Below are 19,967 nucleotides of genomic sequence, written 5' to 3' on the forward strand. Positions count from 1 at the left end.
TTGGTTCACCCCTCAATGGCCGCTGCGGCCGGCACGCTGCTGCCCGCATGCTGCTGCCAGCGCACCGCGCTGATCCAAAGCCAGGAGCCAGGTGCTTCTCCTGGTCTCCCATGTGGGTGCAGGGCCCAAGCACTTGGGCCATCCTCCACTGCCCTCCCGGGCCACAGCAGAGAGCTGGCCTGGAAGAGGGGCAACCGGGACAGAATCCGGTGCCCCGACCGGGACTAGAACCCGGTGTGCCGGCGCCGCAGGTGGAGGATTAGCCTAGTGAGCCGCGGCGCCGGCCTGCTGGTTTCTTAATTGGTTTGTTTGGTTTTTTGTTATTGAGTTTTTGAGTTTCTGTTATATTCTGGATATTAATCCTTTGTCAGATAAGTAGCTTGCAAGTATTTTCTCCCATTCTGTCAGATGTTTTTTCATTCTGTTGATTTTTTTCCCTTTGCTTTTCTAAATTTGATGTAATCCCATTTGTCTAGTTTTGCTTTGTGGCCTGTACTTTTGTTCTCACCTGAGAAGTCGTGGCGTACACCAGTGTCTGGAAGGATTTCCCCTGTGTTTTCCTCTAGCATAGTTTCCAGCCTTACATGCAGGCTGATCCGTCTTGAGTTGATTTCTGAGTGTGCTGAGGGATAGGGACCCAGTGACATTCTTCTACACGTGTGTCCACTTTTGCCAGCACCACTTACTGGAAAGACGATCCGTTGTGCAATGCATGTGCTTGGCACCTCTGCAAAAGTCATCTGGCTTCGTGTGCATGGATTGATTTCTGGGACAGTTTTAGGTTTACAGAAAATTGTGATGACACTATGGAAAGATCACATACACCCACATTAAATGTTCCTTATTTTGGGGCTGGCACCGTGGTGCAGTAGGTTAATCCTTTGCCTGCGGTGCCAGCATCCCATATGGGCTCCAGTTCTAGTCTTGGCTGCTCCTCTTCCGATCCAGCTCTCTGCTATGGCTTGGGAAAGCAGAAGACGGCCTAGGTGATTGGGTACCTGCACCCACGTGGGAGACGAGGAAGAACCACCTGGCTCTTGGCTTCAGATCGGCGCAGCTCTGGCTGTTGCAGCAATTTGGGGAGTGAACCAATGGAAGGAAGACCTTTCTCTCTGTCTCTTCCGCTCACTGTCTGTAACTCTACCTCTCAAATAAATAAAAAAAATTTTTAAAATGTTCCTTATTTTAATCTAATACTATGGTGCATTTTCATAAGTAATGTACCACATTGTCATGTTATCGATCTCCTTTATCCAGATTTTCTGAGTGTTTCCCCAATGTCCTTTCCCTATTCCAGGACCCCCTTCTGAACAGCGTGTTGCAGACACATGTGTTCTCATTAGTGAACGTTTTAAAAAAAGATCTATTTATTTTTCTTTAAAGATTTATTTATTTATTTGAAAGGCAGAGTTACAGGAGAAAAAGACCGTCCATCCACTGGTCGCTCCCCAAATGGCTGCAATAGCTGAGGCTCTGGGCCAGATTGAAGCCAGGAGCCAGGAGCTCCATCAGGGTCTCCCTGGTTCAGGGGCCCAAGCACTTGGGCCATCTGCTGCTGCTTTCCCAGACCCATGAGCAGGGAGCTGGCTTGGGAGCAGAGCCAGCCAGCACTCGTACAGGTGCTCCAGTATGGGATGCCGGCACTGAAAGTGGCAGCTCAACCCACTGTGCCACCACACCAGCCCCAAGTTCATCATCTTGAAATATTTATTATCATCTTGCTAATATTTATTTATTTGAGAGACAGACAGAGCTCTGATATGCTGGTTCACGCCCCAAATGCCTACAAAGGCTGGGACTCAACCAGGCTGGGAATAGGAGCTGAGAACTCCAGATCTTGTTTGTGTAGCAGGAACCCAACTACTTGAGCCATCACCACCACCTCCAGGAAGGCTGGAGCAGGAATCAAGCCCACACTCCAGTGCGGGCGCAGGCATCTTACCTGGTGCCTTTAAAAAAATTATTTTTTTGAAAGGCAGAGCTAGAGAGAGGGAGAGAGAGAGAGGGAGAGGGAGAGAGGGAGAGAGAATCTTCCATCCACTGATTCACTCCCCAAGTGGCTTCAACAGCTGGAGCTGGGCCAATCCAAAGCCAGGAGCTTCCATGTGGGTGCTGGGGCCCAAGTACCAGGACCATCCTCTATTGCCTCCCCAGGCGCATTAGCAGGGAGCCGGGACTTGAACCAGTGCCCGTATGGGAGGCTGGCACTGCAGGCAGGAGCTTAACCAACTACGCCATAGGGCTCCTTAACTAGTATCCCTAACTAGTGTCTTAACTAGCCCAAAGCCTGCCCCGTGACGCTGAGCTGCTAGGGTCTCAGCTGGCCTTGGGGTCTTCCTGGTTGGACAGATCAGGAGCTGTGTGTCTTGAGCTTCTCCCGTTCCCATGTCTCACTCACCTGCCCTTCGGTTACTCGCAGGTTGGCTTCCATTCCCTCATCTGAAAGGAGGCCATGGGGCAAGTTTTGTCTGGACAGGAGGTGTCTTGGGGTAAGAATCTGGGTCAAGTTTTAGGCCAGGCCCCAGGACCGAGGCAGGCAGGCCTGACGGTGTCTCCTGGGACACAAGCTCCAGGACACTGGTTTACTGAGCTCAGCAGTGTTTCGAGGCAGGGGCTGGGGCGCTCTCCCTGGGGTGGCCCCCATCTCTGAGTTTTGGTTTCCTCTGTGAAGTGATGGCTGGTGGAATGGCTGCTCAGGGCCCTTCTGGCTGGGGACAGGGCAGGCTGCCCTGGGGAGCCATGCGTCTTCTGTCTCTGCAGCTGTGCAGGCCAGGTAGGTGACCCCGCCGGGTGCTGCAGCAGGGGCTGGCAACGCTGGGCTCTAGGCTCTCCCTCTTGGGTGGGGAATCTGGCCTCGATGTCCTGTCTCTGTCTCACTGCTCACACAGGGGCTGGCCCCGGCAGCCACCCAAGCCTCTGTCTTCTTTCCTGGCACATGCCAGGACTGCCTTTGGCTCTGGGCTGAGGGAGGCCTGCCAAATATACCACACCCGTGGGCTATGGCCTTCCAGCAGCGGGAGCCAGCCTGCCTTGGGTATGCAGCCGGCTCCAAGAAGAAGCCAGGCTCTGGCCTTCAGGTACACCAAGGACTGGCTCCAAAAATCCAGAGGAGCAGGAACAAGGAGAGAGAGGGCGAGATGGAGAGCTCTTGGCTCCCTCCCACCAGGCCTGAGGCCCTCCTGGCGTCCTCCTCCCCGTCCCACGGTCCTCCTCCTAGGCCCTGAACGTGCGCCACCCACTCATCGTCAAGGCCAAAGCACCCAAGTCCACTGTCCTGACCGTGGCAGCCAGGGCCACCTTTGGCACGGCAGGTTCCATTCTGACGTCCATACTTGTGTGCCGGTCAGCTCTCAGGTTCCCAGAGGCACAGGCGGCTGTGACTCACCTGGCACGGATCGTTGGGCACACAGCGCCCCTCCTGTGGGTCCTGTCCTCTGCACGTTTTGTGTACTGGCACCTGTCGCATCCGTACCTGCGCCTGCACCTCCCTCCTGCCCGCCGGTGCGCGCGGCTACCCACTGCCCCGCAGTAGGAGGGACGCGAGAGGGTCCGGACCGCGGAGCACGCGCTGGGCGCAGCGAGGGGTCGAGGACTCCCGCGGGTCGCGCACGATCCCGCAGGCCACACTTCCCAGTCGAGGAAACAAGAGCCACGGCGCCCGGCGCCCGGCTCCCGGTCTGGACGCCGCCGGGCTCTGGCGGCCCCCGCCGCAGAGCGCACCTGGCTCCGCCCCCGTCCGTGGCCCCGCCCCGCCCCGGGCACCTGAACTAGCCCCGCGTGCCCGGGCGCCCCGACAGGTGGAGCAGAGCCGGGCCGTGCACCGCGTCCCGCGCCGCGCTCCGAGCCGCGCTCCCCGGCGCCACCATGGGCAGCAGCACGAGCCGCAGCGACTTCGAGTGGGTCTACACCGACCAGCCGCACACGCAGCGGCGCAAGGAGATGCTCGGTGAGCGGGGGGCGCGGGCTCCTGCCGGGGGTGGGGCACCCGAGGGCGCGCCCGTGTGCATCCCGGCGGCCCGGGCCTGGCTGCGGGGTCCTCGCCCAGAGAGCGGCTTCAGCGGCAGCAGGCCGGCGGGGAGCTCCCCAGGGAGCCTCTCGGGTGCCCTCTGCCCGCAGTCGGTGGGCGCCTGCTGTGTGCAGGGCCCCGGGTCCCGCGGCCAGCGGCGGACACCACCGCGTCCGCCCCGAATGCCGGGGTTCAGGGCGTATGAGTGCGGCGCAGGAAAAAACTAAGATCGCATCCCAACTGCCCCCCGCCCCGCCCAGGTCGCCGCGGGGCTGGACCGGGCAGCGGCCCACGGGGTTGCCTTTACCCTGCGGGCGCCGTCCACACTCACGCCGTCCGTACCGCTGGCGCCTCGGCACTTGGGGCTGGCCGGGATGGGGGTCCCTCGCGGGGACTGCGCGGCGCGGCCGGGGGTCCTCTCAGCCGGCGGCGCCCCTCCCCCGCCCGGCTGTTGACTTCCCCCCATGACGCCCCGACACCTTTGAATCGGCCCCACGTTTTGCCAGTCAGATTGGCAGGACGATGTTATTTCGTTGTAGGCTTAATTTTGCATTTACTGGATGCTTGGTTTCAAATCTTAATTGGCTATTTTTTCCTTCTCCTGGAACCCCTCTTCAGCTCCGGATGTTAGGGCTCCCTATCAACAGGCCTTTAACCCCTGGTATCTTAGCTGTTGCAAATGTTTTTAAACACCTGTAGTTTGTCTTTTGCTATCACGGAAGTTTTTAAAATTTATTTATTTGAGAGAGAGAGAGAGAGAGAGAGACAGAGAGAGAGAGAGAGAGAGAGAGAGAGAGAGAGAGAGAGAGAGAGAGAGAGAGAGAAGAGAGAAAGAGAAAATGAGAATGGGAATCTCCTGTGTGCTGGTTTATTCCGTAATTGTTAGGAACGGCCAGAGCTGAGTCAGGTGGAAGCCAGAAGCCTGGAGCTCCGTCCGCATCTCCGTGTGGGTGGCAGGGCCCAGGAACCTGAGCGTCACCTGCTGCCTCCCAGTGCATTCGCAGGAGCTCTGATGTGGGATGCCGGCGTCGTAACCGCTGTGCCAAACACCTGTGCCCCTTGAAGAGCTGTTTTCTATGTTAATTGGAAAGGCAGCCAGAGAAGCTTTCCAGAGAGCTCCATGGAATCGAGTGGCCTTCCTCTGGAGTTTCCCACTTTGGTGTCTTCCTGCCCCGCCCCAAGGCTCTGGAGGTGTTTATGGTACACCTTCTGTCTTTCAAAAACAGGGTGACTGTGTGGTTAGCATGACTGTGCCTGTGGTGGTGGGAGCTCAGAGTCTGGAAACTTCTGGGGGGGGCTTTAACTTTGGTGGGCTTCTTGAGACTGGTGCCCCACACCTGTGAACTGGCTGGCGGTGGCTGGGGGCTTGGCCTGGCAGTCACAGGGTGCTGTCCCCCAAGTTGCCCTCGAGGAGTGCAGGTATCTTGGCCATGGCCCCTTGATGGGGAGCGAGGGAGCAGCAGGAGGGGCACACGCCAGGGTTCATCCCACCGAGCCAGGCTGAGGCTGCCACAGGGGCCTCTTCACCCCGTTTCTGCCGCCTCTCTCCCTCACAGGACTCACCAGGCGCCTGGCCCCACATGGAGACGCCTAGGAGACCCACAGCAGTCAGGGCCTGGCCCGGAGTAGCAGGTGGGAGGCTGCAGCCTCGCTGTCCTGGCTGCAGAGTGGGCACAGGTGTGCTGCCTGCCTGGCAGAGCGGGTGTGAGGAGGAGGGCGGGGTCTGCACTCAAGTGGGGGAGGAGCTGTCTCTAGAGAGAAAGCACTGGCCCTGGACCTCTGCAGGCTCTGGGGGAGGATGGCTGAGAAGCCTGGAAGACTTGGAGAGAGGGAGGCGGCAGGGCTGAGGGCCCAGGTGCCCCGATTTGTGGCGAGCACTGTTGCCCCTTCTCCATTCGGGACCATGGCTTCCTTCTCCCCAGTCTGGTTTTGAGCTCATGAACCTGGAATGTTCCATTCTCTCCCTCCCAGGCCTCGGCATGGCACAGGCTGTTCCCTTGTCTGAATGTCCTCCTCCCTGCCCTGCCGGCCTCTCTTGCTTAGCCTTGCCCGGCTCCATTCAGTTCCACCTTTTGTTGGAGGCCCCTCTGGCTGCCCTCAGGGGCCCTGGCCAGCTGGTGAGGACCCCTTCTTGGGGTGTTGCCTCACTGGCTACAGCCCATCATGCTCCGGGCCCTGGGGGGCACAGGTCAAGAGCTTGGCTGTGGAGCTGACTGCTGGTGGGCAGCTGAGGCTGGGGCACATTGAAAGGGGTGGATCCTAGCACCTTCCTGAGGCCCTGTCAGGTGGAGGGGGTGGCACACGAGGTGCTCGGCCTGCCCTTGGTTTGCCCACGGCCAGGGAGTGCCCCTCGGGCTCCGCTTTCTCAATGCCTGCGCTGTTCCCTGGCCAGAGGAGGAAGCCAAGTGGGGCTCAGGAGGGGGGGAGCTGCTCGCCTCCCCAGAGGCCACTGAGGGCAGGCTGGTCTTCAGGCCACTCCTGCCCTGCCTGGCTGGCTGGCTGCTGCAGCCTGTGCCAAGGTTGTAGGAACCCACAGATGTTCAATAAAGATCATAATCTCAGAGTCCGATCCCAGGAAGTCCTTGCAAAGAGCCGGCTCCAGGCGGGGCAAAGTCTGCCTCCCACTCTGGCCCGGAAGGGGATGGGCAGGAGTTCCCCAGGGCACCGAGAGTGGGGTCCCCAGCAGCTCCTTATGGACCACAGCTCGCACGTCAGGGCTGAGCCAGCAAGCTGCCCCCATCGGAGACCAGCCACGCCAGGTGTGGCTGTGGAAGCAGCCTTTGGATCTGTTTTGTTGTTTTTGAAAACAAAAGAGCTTTGCATTTTTTTTTTTTAAATTATGAAAGCAAGGCACACATGGTAAAAAAAAAATTCAAATAATCAAAGAGAAACAAAAGAGGAACACCAGGAAGTGGGGCTTGGCAATTGTTGGATTATTTGCTTAGGAAAGGCCCTGGCTGGGAGTCTAGTGGCAAGCAGTAAAATCCAGAACAGAACTGGCTGAGGCTGCGAGGGGGACTGTGGGCTCTTGTCGGCCCGCAGTGAGGCCTCACCCTCCTCTGCCGTGGGGGCACAGGGAAGGGGTCCCCCACCACTCCTGCAAGGCTGGCTGGAACTGGCCAGCAGGGCTTGCCCTGGTCAGTGGGCGGGGCTGGGCAGGGCTAGCCCCCAGGAGCACCTGGTAAGGGCAGAGAGGAGCAGCTCTCTGAGCAAAGCAGAGCAGCTGGGAGCCAACATCAGGAGCAGAGATGAAGAGGGGCCCTGGGCAGGACACAAGCAAGCCGCCGGCAGGTGGTTCCTGTGGAGCTGTTTGTCCTGACTGTGCCTCCCCGGCTCGCATCCTCCAGGGTGTCCCCCTGCCAGCACCTAGTCTCTGCTCTGGCCTGGTGGCAGACCCAAGCTCTGACTGCATCTCTCTGCACCTTCTGCCCTCCACACCCTTAGTGGGATGGGCCACCATCTTCCCCTGTCCCACCTCTTGCCTTCCTCATCTACTGAATTGCTAGGCTTCCTGCAGGTCTCAAGGCTGTGTTCCTAGAAGCCCTCTGTAACACACACACACACGCACACACACACTCGCTCGCTTGCTCGTAAATGTCAAACGACTGTCTCTCTTGAGGGAACCAAAGACCAGATTCACTGCACTTGCCGGTTTCTGTAAATGCCTCCATCATGGCCAAGGTTGGGAAGTGCTGCCGGCTGTGCACTTGTGGCTGGCGGTGGGGTGCCCGCTCCCTCTGACCGTCAGCCCTGCTGCCTTTGTTCCCGGGGTGAGTCTACCCTGGGTTGTGGTGTTGCAGCCCCACACCTGAGCTTTCCTCCTCCCAGCATTCCTGCCGCAGTGGCCCTGGCAGGGTTGAGGGAAACCAGGAAGCACCTGGCACCTTCACAGAGCCCTTGCCGCCCTCAGACGCCCGCCAGAGTCGGGGCCCACGTGCCCTTCCTCCTGGTGCTGCCGGGCTGGGTGTCAGGAGAGGGCCGGCTGACTCACTGGCAGCCGAGTCGTCCATATCCTCCCAAGGTGGACGCACAGGGGCCTCTACCTCCTGAATCCTCGGGGTTAGGGACCAGGGTGGGCATCCGGGGGGCGCAGTCAGGCCAGGCTACCTCGCTTGCCCCTTGTCTTTCATCTTTTCTGGCCCTGTAGATGTTCTAGACATTCCTCGCTTTCATGTCCACATCTCGGCCCTGGGTCGTGGAGCCTGGCAGGAGTGAGGCCAGGGTTCCCGCTGGCAGCCCGTGCCCTGCTGCTCCCCACAAGGCCCCACCGCTGCCGCCGGCTTGCTCCTTTCCTGGCGCCGCTGTGTGCGCTGTGGCTTCCGACCCGAGTAGCTCTGCCCCTCGTCAGTTTTTTAATTTTTAACAGCTTTATTGCAGGATAATTGGCATGCCATAAAGTCCACTCGGCTAGGTACACAGTCAAGCACTTCTCAGAGGTTTCCTGACACAACTTTAGGTCATTTCCATATCCCCAGGAACATCCCTTGTGGCCGTGGAGACCCCTGTGACAACCCCACCCGCCCAGGTCCCCCCAGTCCTCTGACACTGTGCCCCTCCCTTGGCCCCACTCGCTCACCTGTGACTCCACCCCCTCTCCCGCGACCCCCTGCCAGCCCTGCCCTGGGGCCTGGATCCTTGCAGACCTTCGGCACAGATGTGTCACTGGACAAAAAGCAGGTTTGGCGACTGCATTGGCTGGTGAGCAGGCAGGGTGGGGTGACTGGCTGTGCAAGGCACTTTGGGCCACTTTTCATGTTTTTCATGTCACGCCAGGTCACCTGCGCTGACCAGCCAAGGCTTGTCTTTGGGCTCGAAGCTGGAGGTGGGGAGATTGACGCTGTGTGAGGCTGGAGTGGGCAGGAAGACGCTTGGGAAGGAGGAGAGTGAGTTGGGTGTCTGGGAGGAGTGGCTGGTCAGAGGTCAAGGTTTGCAGCTGGGTGGGGAGACACCCGGAAGTGGCCCCAAGGTGCTGTGTCTCAGCACTCCCACTGTGGCCACCAGGTGGTGCTGTCATCACTGAGCGGCTGTGTGGCAGGTGCTGGGACGCAGACCGGGGCAGAGGTGGGATGTCAGACCTGGAGGGCACTTAGGTGAGGACAGGCAAAGACAGAGACCACTCGCCCTGTGGCCAGTGACTTCCACGGGATGGCATTTGGCCTCCCTGGGAAAGTGGCAGGAGCATTCAGTCCTAAGCTGTCCCAGGGCCTGGACATCAGCAGGGGACCAGAGCAGAAGTGATAAGGCCCACAGCTCCCAGAGCCCTGCTGGGAACAGGAGAGAGGCCTTTGTTGTCACCCAGGGCACTGCAGCTGGGCCACCTGTGGAGGATAAAGACAGCCTCCGGCCTTTGCCTCGGTCCCCACCCTTGATGGCACAGCAGACCTGCCAGGGGCGTTCTGGGCCAGGCCAAGCGCCCTCAGAGCTGCAGCGTGGCGAGGCCGTTGTGCGGGCCAGGCTGACCGCCTTTGCAGTGCTCCCGCCCCTGCCCGCTCTCCAAGTCTGCCACAACGTGCGCACGGGTCAGATCTCCTGGGGCTCGTCCCAGCATCTCGGACCTGCTGCCGCCTCCCTCCTCCCACCCAGGGGAGGGGGCAGGCCCAGAGAGGGACGGGGCTTGCCAAGGGCACACAGCAGCTGGACTGAGCCTGACCAGTGCTCTCTCTGGATGCTTGGTTCTAGCACAGCCCTGCTCCAGGAAGTAGCCTGCAGGGGAGCACGCCTTCCTCCCCTCTGGAGGCCCCGCCCCATGGAAGCTAGGCAACTGATCGCACGTTTTGGAGGGGCCTCTGCTTACTGGTCTGTAAAACGAGGGACCGTCACCTGCCAAGCAGGTGGTGGAGCCCAAGGGTAAGCCGCCTGGGGGACCTGGCTTGGCAGCGGGCAGGCCTGCGGTGGAGGGTGCCAGGTTCAGTTGGCCTGTGAGCCTGGCTGTGCCTCGGTGGGCCCTCCCTTGAGCCTTCCTGGACCTCACAGCTCTCCTTTCAGTGTCGCACCTGGGCAGGGCGGGCGGCTTCTAGCAATGGCAGGTGTTCTCGGCCAGCTGCCTGGCTGCCTTGGGCCCCCCCGCCCCGGGGCTGCTGCTGGGAGACCACTTGTCTGGGTCTTTGCCTTGGGTTCCCGATGGCGCCCACGCTGAACTCTTGGCTGCTCCTCAGAGCAGAGAGCCCTTGAGGCACACACGGACCCTGGCTATTCCTGCCATCAGCCCTGGGGGCCGGGGTCACAGCCAGGGTCACTGTCCTCCCTGAGCAGGGAAGCTGCAGCTGGGCTGACCGGGTTGGAGTGTGCAGCCGGGGTCAGGCCCTGCTGGCTGGCGCCGCCTCAGAGCTGCCCGGGGCTGTTTCTCCCCCTCCTCTGCTTCTCCCTTGTGCTTTCCACCTCGCTGTGCTCAGCAAAGATGGCGCCCAGGCCATGCGCCGGGGCTGCCTCCCAGGTCACCCACTCTCCCTTCCAATTTCCCGGGAGTCCCTGAGAGAGGCTCCCCTGTTGGACCAGCACCCCTACTGCCTTCTCTATGATGCGGGCCCTGGCATCTCCTGGTGCTTTCCCCCCTTTCCCATCTTAACCAACCAAATACCCCCCACCCCCCCACCCCCCCACCCCCAAACCACCCGCCCACCCACCCTCTGTGCCCCGTGGCCACTCTCGCCGTCCCCCCTGCCCCACCTTCCCTCAGTGCTCTTGCTAAGGTGCCCTGGCCTTGCTGAGTCCAATGGGCTCCTGTTCCAGCTTCCTGTCCCTGGCAGCTAGGCACCACCAAGCCAAACTTTCGAATCCTGACTGTCCCCAAGTGCCCTCAGCCGTGACCTCTCCTTCACTTCCAGTCTGCCTGGCTGGGGGTTCTCAGGTCGCTCCCTCCTCCCTCTGGGCCTGGCAGCTGGGGGTGGAAGCGACAGGCTTCCGGGATGGAGAGCTGAGTTTTCTCTGGCCAGCCACCGGCCCGTCAGCTGGCTCCTGCTCCCAGGCCATGTTGGGGAGGGCCCAGGGCAGCCCCACTGGGGACCAGGGTGTCCCCATGGGTGGGACTGCCAGCCCTTGCCTCTCTAGGACTTGGGGCTCCCCAGTAGCTGGTCCTGGGTTTTGTGAGTCTGCCTGGGGTCTGTGCGTTCAGCCGAGCCATTAGCGGGGCTCCTCCCTCCTGCGGCCGCCAGCACCCAGGCCCCGATGCCCGTCTCTGCCTGCTCAGGTCCTCGGGTTTGCCAGGTTGGTTCTTCCCTGCACTGTGGTCCAGCAGGGGGAGGGGCCTGGGGCCCAGTGCCTGCCCCCCACCTCAGGGTCCCTAGTCCTGCTGCCCGGTGTGCCCTCGCTGGTTTTCAGTCGCTTCCAATATGACGGCTGGGTGCCGGGACCCCACTGTGGCCTAGGAGTTTGCTCCAAGCCCGGCACCTGCGGCCCAGGGGTCAGATTGGACACTCCGCTTCCTACCCGCTCAGGGAAATGCTGGGGGCCGCTGAGCACTTGTATGGGACCCGCCACGGCCCCGAGAGGCATGGAGGTGCCGTGTGCTGTCACCTGGAGACCAGGATGCTGGGTAGGGGGCGGGGGATTCCTGGCACCTGCTGGTGCCCGGGGAGCAGGAGGAGTAACGCACCCCGGGCCCTCTGGGGACTGAGGTCTTTGGCCACATGAGCCTGTTCTCGGGCCAGGCTGGAAGCAGCCCAGCGGCCCCTGAGGGGGTCTGTGGCTGTCCCCAAGATTTCAGGGGCTCTGTAGGCCCCCAGACTCCATGGGGCCTGTGGAGGAAGCAGCACCGGCCCCAGCTGGGCAGGGGGGCTGAGCTGGGCACCGGGTCCTTCCCTGATGCGTGTTCCTCCTCTCTCAGGCGGTCCTGGGTGGACCCTGAGATGAGGAAGGGGCTTGGCCAGGGCCCTGGAAACGTCGGGAAGAGGAGTAAGGGGCCTGTCTCGCTGGAGGTGGGCCAGGCAGGGTGTGGCAGGGGCCTCCGGGTGCTGCCTCCTGTGCCCCCTGCACACCTCCCCCACAGGTGGGACAAATGAAGAGACTGCGGCCTGCCCAGGGTCATGGCTGCCTGGTTGTCACTTGTTTTCCCTCTGAGGGGTGCAGGTGTAGAGGGCCTGGGTCCACAGTTCTCCTACCTATGGCTCACCTGGTGCAGGTGTGGCCTGCCCCACCCTCTTACCCCAAGGCTTGGCCTTCTTCCAAGGGGAAACAGGGGCCACGTGCCTCATGGCAGTCAGTGGCCCTGAGCGGACAGGTTCCCACAGGGGTCTCAGTAGGAAAGGACTGGCTACTGCCCTGGGGGCCTGAGGGGGGCGGGGTGCCCAGAGGCCACCCCTGGGTGAGAGGGAGGCCACGGCCCTAGGTGTACAATGTTTAGGGACTTGGCCCACGATTCTCCTGGCACTGTGCTGGGGCCAGGGCCCACCTGAGGAGTGGGTGGCCAGTACACCCTCCCCCTTCCCTGGGAACCTTGCTGCGACCTCCACACTGGGACCCCATCCCCCATCCCCCCACCCCCACCCCGCCGCACTGAAGCACCAGCCTTTCATGGAATGGTGAGGCTTCTCTGCAGTGCCCCACCCCCACCCCAGCCCTGGGCCCCTGTGGGGGAGGGAGGAGCTGGGATAAGGCCGGGCTCTGCAGCCCCGCAGCTGCTCCTAGGTGGGAGCTCAGCGTGTTGCCCGCACGTCACACCCAGGCCAGGCCCATGTCCTTCGATCTCTTGTCTGCAGCTGTGCACTGAGCCTGGCGGGATGGTGCTGAGCGGTGTGGATGTGTGTGGGGGAGGTGCCACCCAGGTCCAGGCATCAGGGTGCGGGAGGAACTCGGGTGCAGGGAGGGGAGGTTGCAGCCCCGTGGCCCCTTCGCACCTTCCTGCCACAGCTGCTGCATGAGCTTCCTGCCATTTGCTGCGGTGACAAAGCACTGCTGGCTTGCTGGCTGCCAGCAGCACACAGTGGGCCTGCAGCTCTGGGGGTCACAGTTGGACACACGCGTCACTGGCTAAGGTCGGGTCGGCAGTGCTTGGCACCCCCGAGGTTCTGGGGGAGAAGGCGCTCCTGCTCCCCCATCCTCTGCTGCCGCGGCATCCCAGGGTGTGTGTCCCACGTCTGGGACCTCCTCTCTGCCTCCCTCCTGGGGACCCTCGTGCTGACCTTGGACCTTGTTTTTCCTGTGCCCATGGCCTTGCCTGGGGAGAGGTGATGGGATTAGGGACGTCGCCATCTCTGGGAGCCCACGCTGGTCTCCACCCTGAGTCTAGAACCGGCTCAGCCCCTCAGCCTGCCCCGGGGCCTCTTGGGAGGCCTGGGGTGTCCAGGGCGCAGCTTAGAGCCTGGCCAGCCCCCTCCTCCAGCTCCAGCACGGGCCAGTGCCTGGCGGCCACTCAGTAATACGACTGCCCTGATGGTCCTTCGCCGTGACTCCCACCACTTCCTGCGCCCGAGCACACACAGAGGTGCAGCACTCTGGTGGTCTGGGAGACCACCTGCCGCCTGCTGGCCTGGGCGACCTCGCGTCTCAGTGCCTGCGTCTCCCAGTGGACTGAGGCCACCTGGAAACTGGGATTTGTTTCATTAGTTTGGTTTTTGTCCCCATGTTTTTGGCAGTGAAATATATGCAACATACAATTTTCCACTTTGACTTTTAAAAAAATTTTTTAAAAGATTTTTAAAAATTTATTTGAAAGTTCCACAGAGATAGGAGAGGCAGAGAGAGAGAGAGGTCTTCCATCCGATGGTTCACTCCCCAATTGGCCACAACAGCCGGAGCTGTGCTGATCCAAAGCCAGGAGCTTCCTCTGGGTCTTCCACGTGGGTGCAGGGGCCCAAAGACTTGGGCCATCTTCCACTGCTTTCCCAGGCCACAGCAGAGAGCCAGATCGGAAGTGGAGCAGCAGGGTCTCAAACCAGCGCCCATATGGGATGCCGGCACTGCAGGAGGCAGCATTACTCGCTATGCCACAGCACCGGCCCCTGTTTTTGTTTTTAAATGATGTGTTTTATTTATTTTGAAGGCAGTTAGAGAGAGGGAGGGGGACAAGGAGAGGGGGAGAGAGAGAATCTTCATCAGCTGGTTCACTCCCCAAATGGCCCCAACAGCTAGGGCTGGGCCAGGCCTAAGCCAGGAGCCAGGGGCTCCATCTGGGTCTCCCACATGGATGACAGGGGACCAAGTACTTGAGCCTTCAATGCTGCCTTCCCAGGTGCATCCACAGGGAGCTGGATCAGAAGTGGAGCAGCCGGGACTGGAACTGGTGCTCTGACGCTGGTGTTGCAGGTGGCGGCTGAGCCCACAGCGCCGGCCCCCATTTTTTCCAAGTGATTTGGTGGCATTTGTGACAGTCACCATGTTGTGTGGTTTCCAAAACTCTCCCACAACCCTAAACAGAAGCTCACTCCCTGCCCTCCCCCAGCCTGGTAGCCCCTGCCCTGCGTCTGTCCATGGATTTGCCCGTTCCAGACGTCCCATAGGCGGGAGTCACATGCTAGCCACTCTCTGTGCCAAGGAGCCTGTTGTCCCCGAGGCTCATCGGCTGGTGGCTGCGCCAGCTCTGACCCTCCCACCCACTTTGTTCACCCATGCAGGGGGTGGTTCCACCTTCTGGCTGCTGTGGACACGGGGTGCTGAGGTCTGCCTCCCCGCTTCAGTTCTCCTGGGAGGCGAGGGGCTGGCCTGAACGGTCATTCTGCGTCCAGCGTTCACGTTGGCTGTGCCGTTCTGTGTCCCCGTCGGCAGTGTCCCCAGTCCGACTTCCCCACGTCCTCACCAGCGATTGTAGTTTTCCCAAGTTCTAGCCATCAAAGCTGGTGTGACGCCATGTGACATCTTGCCTGGCTGATCTGCGTGTCCCGCGTGCTTGCTGGCTGCAAGTCTCTTCCCGCCTTTGTCTGTTGACTGTGTCGCTGGCCCTCCATGGCGTGAGTGTAGGAGTTAGTGCCATGTTCTGGATGTTAGAGCCTTATCTGGAGCTGGCATCTGAACCTGCCCACCTGGGTTTCCTGCTGGCTGCTGGGCCCCCGGGAGGCCCCTTGACCAGCTGCCGGGGTCCAAGTGCCAGAGGATTCGGTGGAGCCTGAGGCCCAGTCCCAGGTCCCATGGCCCAGGGTCAGGCTTGTGGCCGCTGGAGTGGGGGCTGTGGGCTGGGAAGGGCCCTCCCTGAGGGGGCCCAGATAGGGGTGTGGCTCCCAGGGGCACTGGACGGGGCCCTTGGGCCGCTGCCCACTTTGAGGCACAAACAAGGAGCTGTGCATGGAGCCCCTGCTTGGGGGAGCTCCAGGGAGCAGAGAGCAGGACCCCGGGGGCTGCTGCCAACTTCCCTCCCGCCTCTCCCGGCAGATGTGGGACTGGGACCCTCCCAGGGGGCAGACACCTGTGAGACACATCACGCCCTCACCGTACTCCAGGGCCTGTGAGGCCCAGAGGGGCAGGGGTGCACTGGCCACACAGCAAGGTCAAGGCTGGGCAGGGCTCTAGGCCCGCCCACCCCCGGGGCGGGTGGATGGCTTCTGAGCCGGTGTCTCTCTGACTGCCGCAGGCTGCTTTTGGACACTCCGTGTTGTCTGTCACAGGAGACTTGCAGATGCCACGGCGGGCCAGCGTCCTGGTGCCCTGGCGTCCTCGGCGTCGGTGGAGCCGGCTGAGCCCTCTCTGTAACTGAGCCATGACCAGGCCAGCAAGCGTGGGGCGGGGCACATCCTTCCCACTGTGAACATGACAGGGAGGGCCTCTGTGCCCTTGGGAGGGAGCTGGGGTGAGGTCCACTTCAGGCTGCGGGCCCCCAGCCTCCTCGAGGCCGCTCTGCCACTCACTGGGCAGTGGGGGTGGGGTGCATGCTGCAGATGCTGGGACAGTGGGCACCCTGGGGTAAGTTCCTGCCCTCCTGCCTCGGTTTCCCCTTCTGTGCATGCCAGTGCTGGCTCTGAGGGCCCATGTGCTCTTGCCCAGGGTGCCAAGGTTCAGGGCCGACCTTAGGGGCATGGAGCACCCTGAGTTCACAACATGGCACTTGCCTTCTGCCTGGGACTGCCAGCCCACCTGCCGGGCAGCCAGGGGGTTTCCAGAGGGCACATTTCACCCCTGCCCCACCTCCCTCCTGCCCCACTCCCCCCTGCCTGTCCAGGCGCCCACCCTGCCCTTCCCTGCGGCGCTTGCTGCTCCTTGGTGGGGTGGCCTTGGCTGGGCCACCTCCTACTCACATTGTTTTTTCCTTTTCTGTAAAACAAAATACACAGAAGAACAAAAGGTTCATAGCAAGTGCGTTCGGCATTTTTGCCCATTTCTTTCAGGTCTTGTTTGTTTTAAGAACTGAAACGCTCGGAGCAGAGCAGAGTCCCCCACCCCCAGCACCCCGTGAGCCTGGGCATGCGTGGGGCCAGGCAGCCCGCAGCTGTCTGGGACCCGGGGCCGCGTGTCCTTTACTCAGGCTGATGTCAAACACGCACCCAGGGGCTGCCCGGGACCCTTACCCTGCTTCCCCGGGGGGCTGGGGGTTGGGGCCAGGATGCTGCTGCTCCAGGCCCCTTGGCACACAGCCTGGCTTCGCAGGGGTGCAGCGCATGTCCAGGCTGCTCCCCCGGGGAAGTAAAAGACAGGAGGCAAGAGGAAGAGGCGGGTGGGGGAGGGTGCCCTCACGGCGATTCGCCTCATGCGTGTCCCTGTCCTTTCCGTAGCCAAGTACCCGGCCATCAAGGCCCTGATGCGGCCGGACCCGCACCTCAAGTGGGCCGTGCTGGGGCTGGTGCTGGCGCAGCTGCTGGCCTGTTGGCTGGTGCGGGGGCTGGCCTGGCGCTGGCTGCTCTTCTGGGCCTACACCTTCGGCGGCTGCGTGAACCACTCGCTGACGCTGGCCATCCACGACATCTCGCACAACACTGCCTTCGGCACGGGAGCCGCCGCCCGCAACCGCTGGTTCGCCATCTTTGCCAACCTGCCCATCGGCGTGCCCTACTCCGCCTCCTTCAAGAAGTACCACGTGGACCACCACCGCTACCTGGGCGGCGACGGGCTGGATGTGGACGTGCCCACGCGCCTGGAGGCCCGGTTCTTCTGCACGCCGGCCCGCAAGCTGCTCTGGCTGGTGCTGCAGCCCTTTTTCTACTCGCTGCGGCCGCTCTGCGTGAACCCCAAGGCCATGACGCGCATGGAGGTGTTCAACGCCCTGGCGCAGCTGGCGGTGGACGCTGCCATCCTCCACCTCTGGGGAGTGAAGCCCATGGCCTACCTGCTGGCCAGCACCCTCCTGGGCCTGGGCCTGCACCCCATCTCGGGCCACTTTGTCGCGGAGCACTACATGTTCCTCAAGGGCCACGAGACCTACTCCTACTACGGGCCCCTCAACTACGTCACCTTCAACGTGGGCTACCACGTGGAGCACCACGACTTCCCCAGCATCCCCGGCTGCTACCTGCCCCTGGTGGGTGCGTGGGCTGGGCGGGGCTTCGCGGGGACAGGGCAGGTTGGGGGGCTGGTGGCAGGCTAGGCTCAGGCTGCCTTTCCCTTTTGTGCTGGTTGGGAGTGGCCCACTCTCTCTGTCCCCGGGGCAGTGGGAAAGCCACAGGTAAGTGCCCGGCTGGGGAATTAGCAGACAAATTCAGGGCGGGCAGAGTCCCCAGGGCCCTTTCACACCATGTGTCATGTGGTTTAGAGAAAGCCTGCTGGGACACTCTGCCCCATTGCTGGCCTGGTGGCTTGGGCCAGCCCCTTGCCCTCGCCGCACCTCAGCCCTACCCCGCACAGCAGGGCTGCCTACAGAGCAGCCTCCTTCCCTTCTGCCTGCCCCCACTCCTCGTCACTGCGCTGGGACCCTCCAGGAGCCCCTCCTGGTCCAGGGAGACAGGCGAGCCGAGGAGCCTGGGTCAGATGCCGCTCCACCCCAAACACCCGGGGATGCAGAATTTGGAAGGAGAAAGGTGGGGAGAGGACTCGCAGTCGTCACCCAGCCCGGCTCCTGACACCTTTGATGGCGCCTGGCTGGTTAGAAAGAGGCAAGAGGCCTCGTGTAGAGGGACAGGAAGAGGTGGCGGTGTGCGGGCACCTGGGCGTGCACGAGTGTGTGACGCCTGCCTGCGTGGGCCCGTCTCGGGGTGCAGCCTCGGGGGCTGCTGCCGGCCTCCTTTCCCGACAGCACCCACCCATCACCGCACCACCGCACCACCACCCAGGAAGCCAGTGCTGTTTCTGTCATGCCCATTTCCTACCTGGAAAGGCAGAGGCTTGGGGAGGCAGAGCCAGAACCTGGAGCCCCACTGGCCTCAGCCATGGGCCCCTCCTGCAGGCAGCCCTGGGGATGAGGGTGAGCGTGCGCGTCAGCACGCGTGCCCTGCGCACGTGCGTGTGCCCTGACCCGGCCCTCTCCACAGGTGCGGAAGATCGCGCCCGAGTACTACGACCACCTGCCGCAGCACCACTCGTGGGTGAAGGTGCTCTGGGACTTTGTGTTCGAGGACTCCCTGGGGCCCTACGCCAGGGTGAAGCGGGTGTGCAAGCTGGCAGAGGACCCTGCCTCCGGGTCTCCGTCCTGAGTGGGCGCCCTGGACTCCACCGGCCCCGCTGCACAGCCGGTGCCACGCACGCCCCACCGCCTCAGGCCCAGTGCAGCCTTGGCTGCATCTGGTCCCCACGGAGCCCTAGGAGCAGCCATCGGTGGCCGCACCCAGTGGCCAGAGAAGCCCAGCTGCTCGTGGACTCGCTGGGCACCTTTCTGGGCCTTGCCAGGTACGGCTTGGACCCCCGCCCTGAGCTGCCGGCCCTGTGCCCGAGTCTCCATGGAGCTGACTTCTCTGGTGTCCCGTGCCCTAAATTAAATCCAGCGTTTGTTTTCACAGTGCACGGATGTGCTTCCGAGGCGGGGGACTTGGCCTGCGCCCGGGTTCCCAGAGAAGCCGGCCCCAGGTGCCAGCAGAGGACAAGGCCTGGGTGTGGCTCAGGCCTGGTCAGCCCCAAGTCCTACCCATCCCCTCTGGCTCCTAGGGAGAGGGCAGTTGAGGCTTGGGCAGTGACCCCCCCAGGTCCTGCCACAGTGGGCGGCACCCTCCGGGCCGTGGCAGCCAAAGCCCTTGCATGCTCTTCTTGGCGGCCTGGGGGCTTTGGTTCCTCCCTGCTCTGGCTGAGACCTGCAGAGGCCACTGGCCACCCTGCCTGCCCCTGCTGCCCTCACCTGGGCCTGCCTAGCTCCGCCCCATCTTCTGCCCCCACCCTGTGGGAGCTTCTTCCAAGCTGAGGGGCCAGGTCCAGCAGCGTGGGTTCTGTCTCCTGACCAGCTCAGAGGGCCAGGCACCCGAGGTCAGATCGCTGGCTGTGAGCTGGGGGCGTGCCGGTGGCACAGCCAAGACGGAGAGGTGGCCTTCTCGCCAGCAGCTCGGCTGGCCTGGGCCCTACACCAGAGGCCGGAAGGCAGCCTCGGGGATCTGAGCAGGAGCGGACAAGGGGAGGTGCGAGGCTGGGCCAGGACCGCTCCCCACAGGTGGGGTGGTGGGGCCATCTCTGCTGGCCCAGGAGTGGCTGCCTGTGGAGCCAGGCACCAGCGTCCCTAGATGATGTAACTGCCGATGACGTGGGCCCCAGGGCTTGCTCTGCAACCAGGAGGACTTTGGGCTTGTGTGGGCGCCCCTCCCTGTGCACACAGAGGCCTGCCCAAGGGGCTGGGGGAGCCCCAGAGCCCCGCCCTGCTGCGGCTCTGAGCGTCTCCTCGCACACAGCTCTTACCTGCAGTCAGCATGAGGGGCCACGTCCAGGCCTCCCCCGGCCATAGGCCAGGCCCAGGCCCCTGACTGAGCCCTCCAGAGCTCCCCTGAGCCCGTGTCACCTCTGGCTCCCAGCCCCCAAGCTGGGCCTGGGAAGGGGGCAGGCAGCAGCAGAGAGCTCTCAGAGCTGGGGGAATGGGAGAGTCGGTCCTGGGTTCCAACAGCCATCAGCTCTGGGCTGGGCTACTGAGCCCAGCGGACAGCCACATTCTTGCCCTTCAGGTTGTTGGGAGAGCCAGGCCAGAAATTGGTTCCTG

At 62.4% G+C, this 19,967-nt stretch overlaps 1 protein-coding gene across 1 annotated transcript; it reads left to right on the forward strand.

Annotated features, from left to right (window-relative positions):
• The first annotated feature begins 3,864 nt into the window (after positions 1-3,864).
• Positions 3,865-18,489, forward strand: DEGS2 (delta 4-desaturase, sphingolipid 2). Its single transcript, XM_062181021.1, has 3 exons — positions 3,865-3,946; positions 16,639-17,381; positions 18,328-18,489. Exons 1-3 carry the CDS (start codon positions 3,865-3,867, stop codon positions 18,487-18,489), a joined length of 987 nt encoding a protein of 328 aa, XP_062037005.1.
• Positions 18,490-19,967: the final 1,478 nt, after the last annotated feature.

The sequence above is a fragment of the Lepus europaeus genome, chromosome 22 (assembly GCF_033115175.1).
Source record: "Lepus europaeus isolate LE1 chromosome 22, mLepTim1.pri, whole genome shotgun sequence".
NCBI lineage: Eukaryota > Metazoa > Chordata > Mammalia > Lagomorpha > Leporidae > Lepus > Lepus europaeus.

Bases quoted from the DNA above. Each gene is read 5' to 3' on its own strand.
- DEGS2 (XM_062181021.1), top strand. From the start codon at position 3,865: ATGGGCAGCAGCACGAGCCGCAGCGACTTCGAGTGGGTCTACACCGAC. The intron at 3,947-16,638 runs GTGAGCGGGGGG...TCCTTTCCGTAG, and splicing joins GCGGCGCAAGGAGATGCTCG to CCAAGTACCCGGCCATCAAG. The intron at 17,382-18,327 runs GTGGGTGCGTGG...CCCTCTCCACAG, and splicing joins CCGGCTGCTACCTGCCCCTG to GTGCGGAAGATCGCGCCCGA.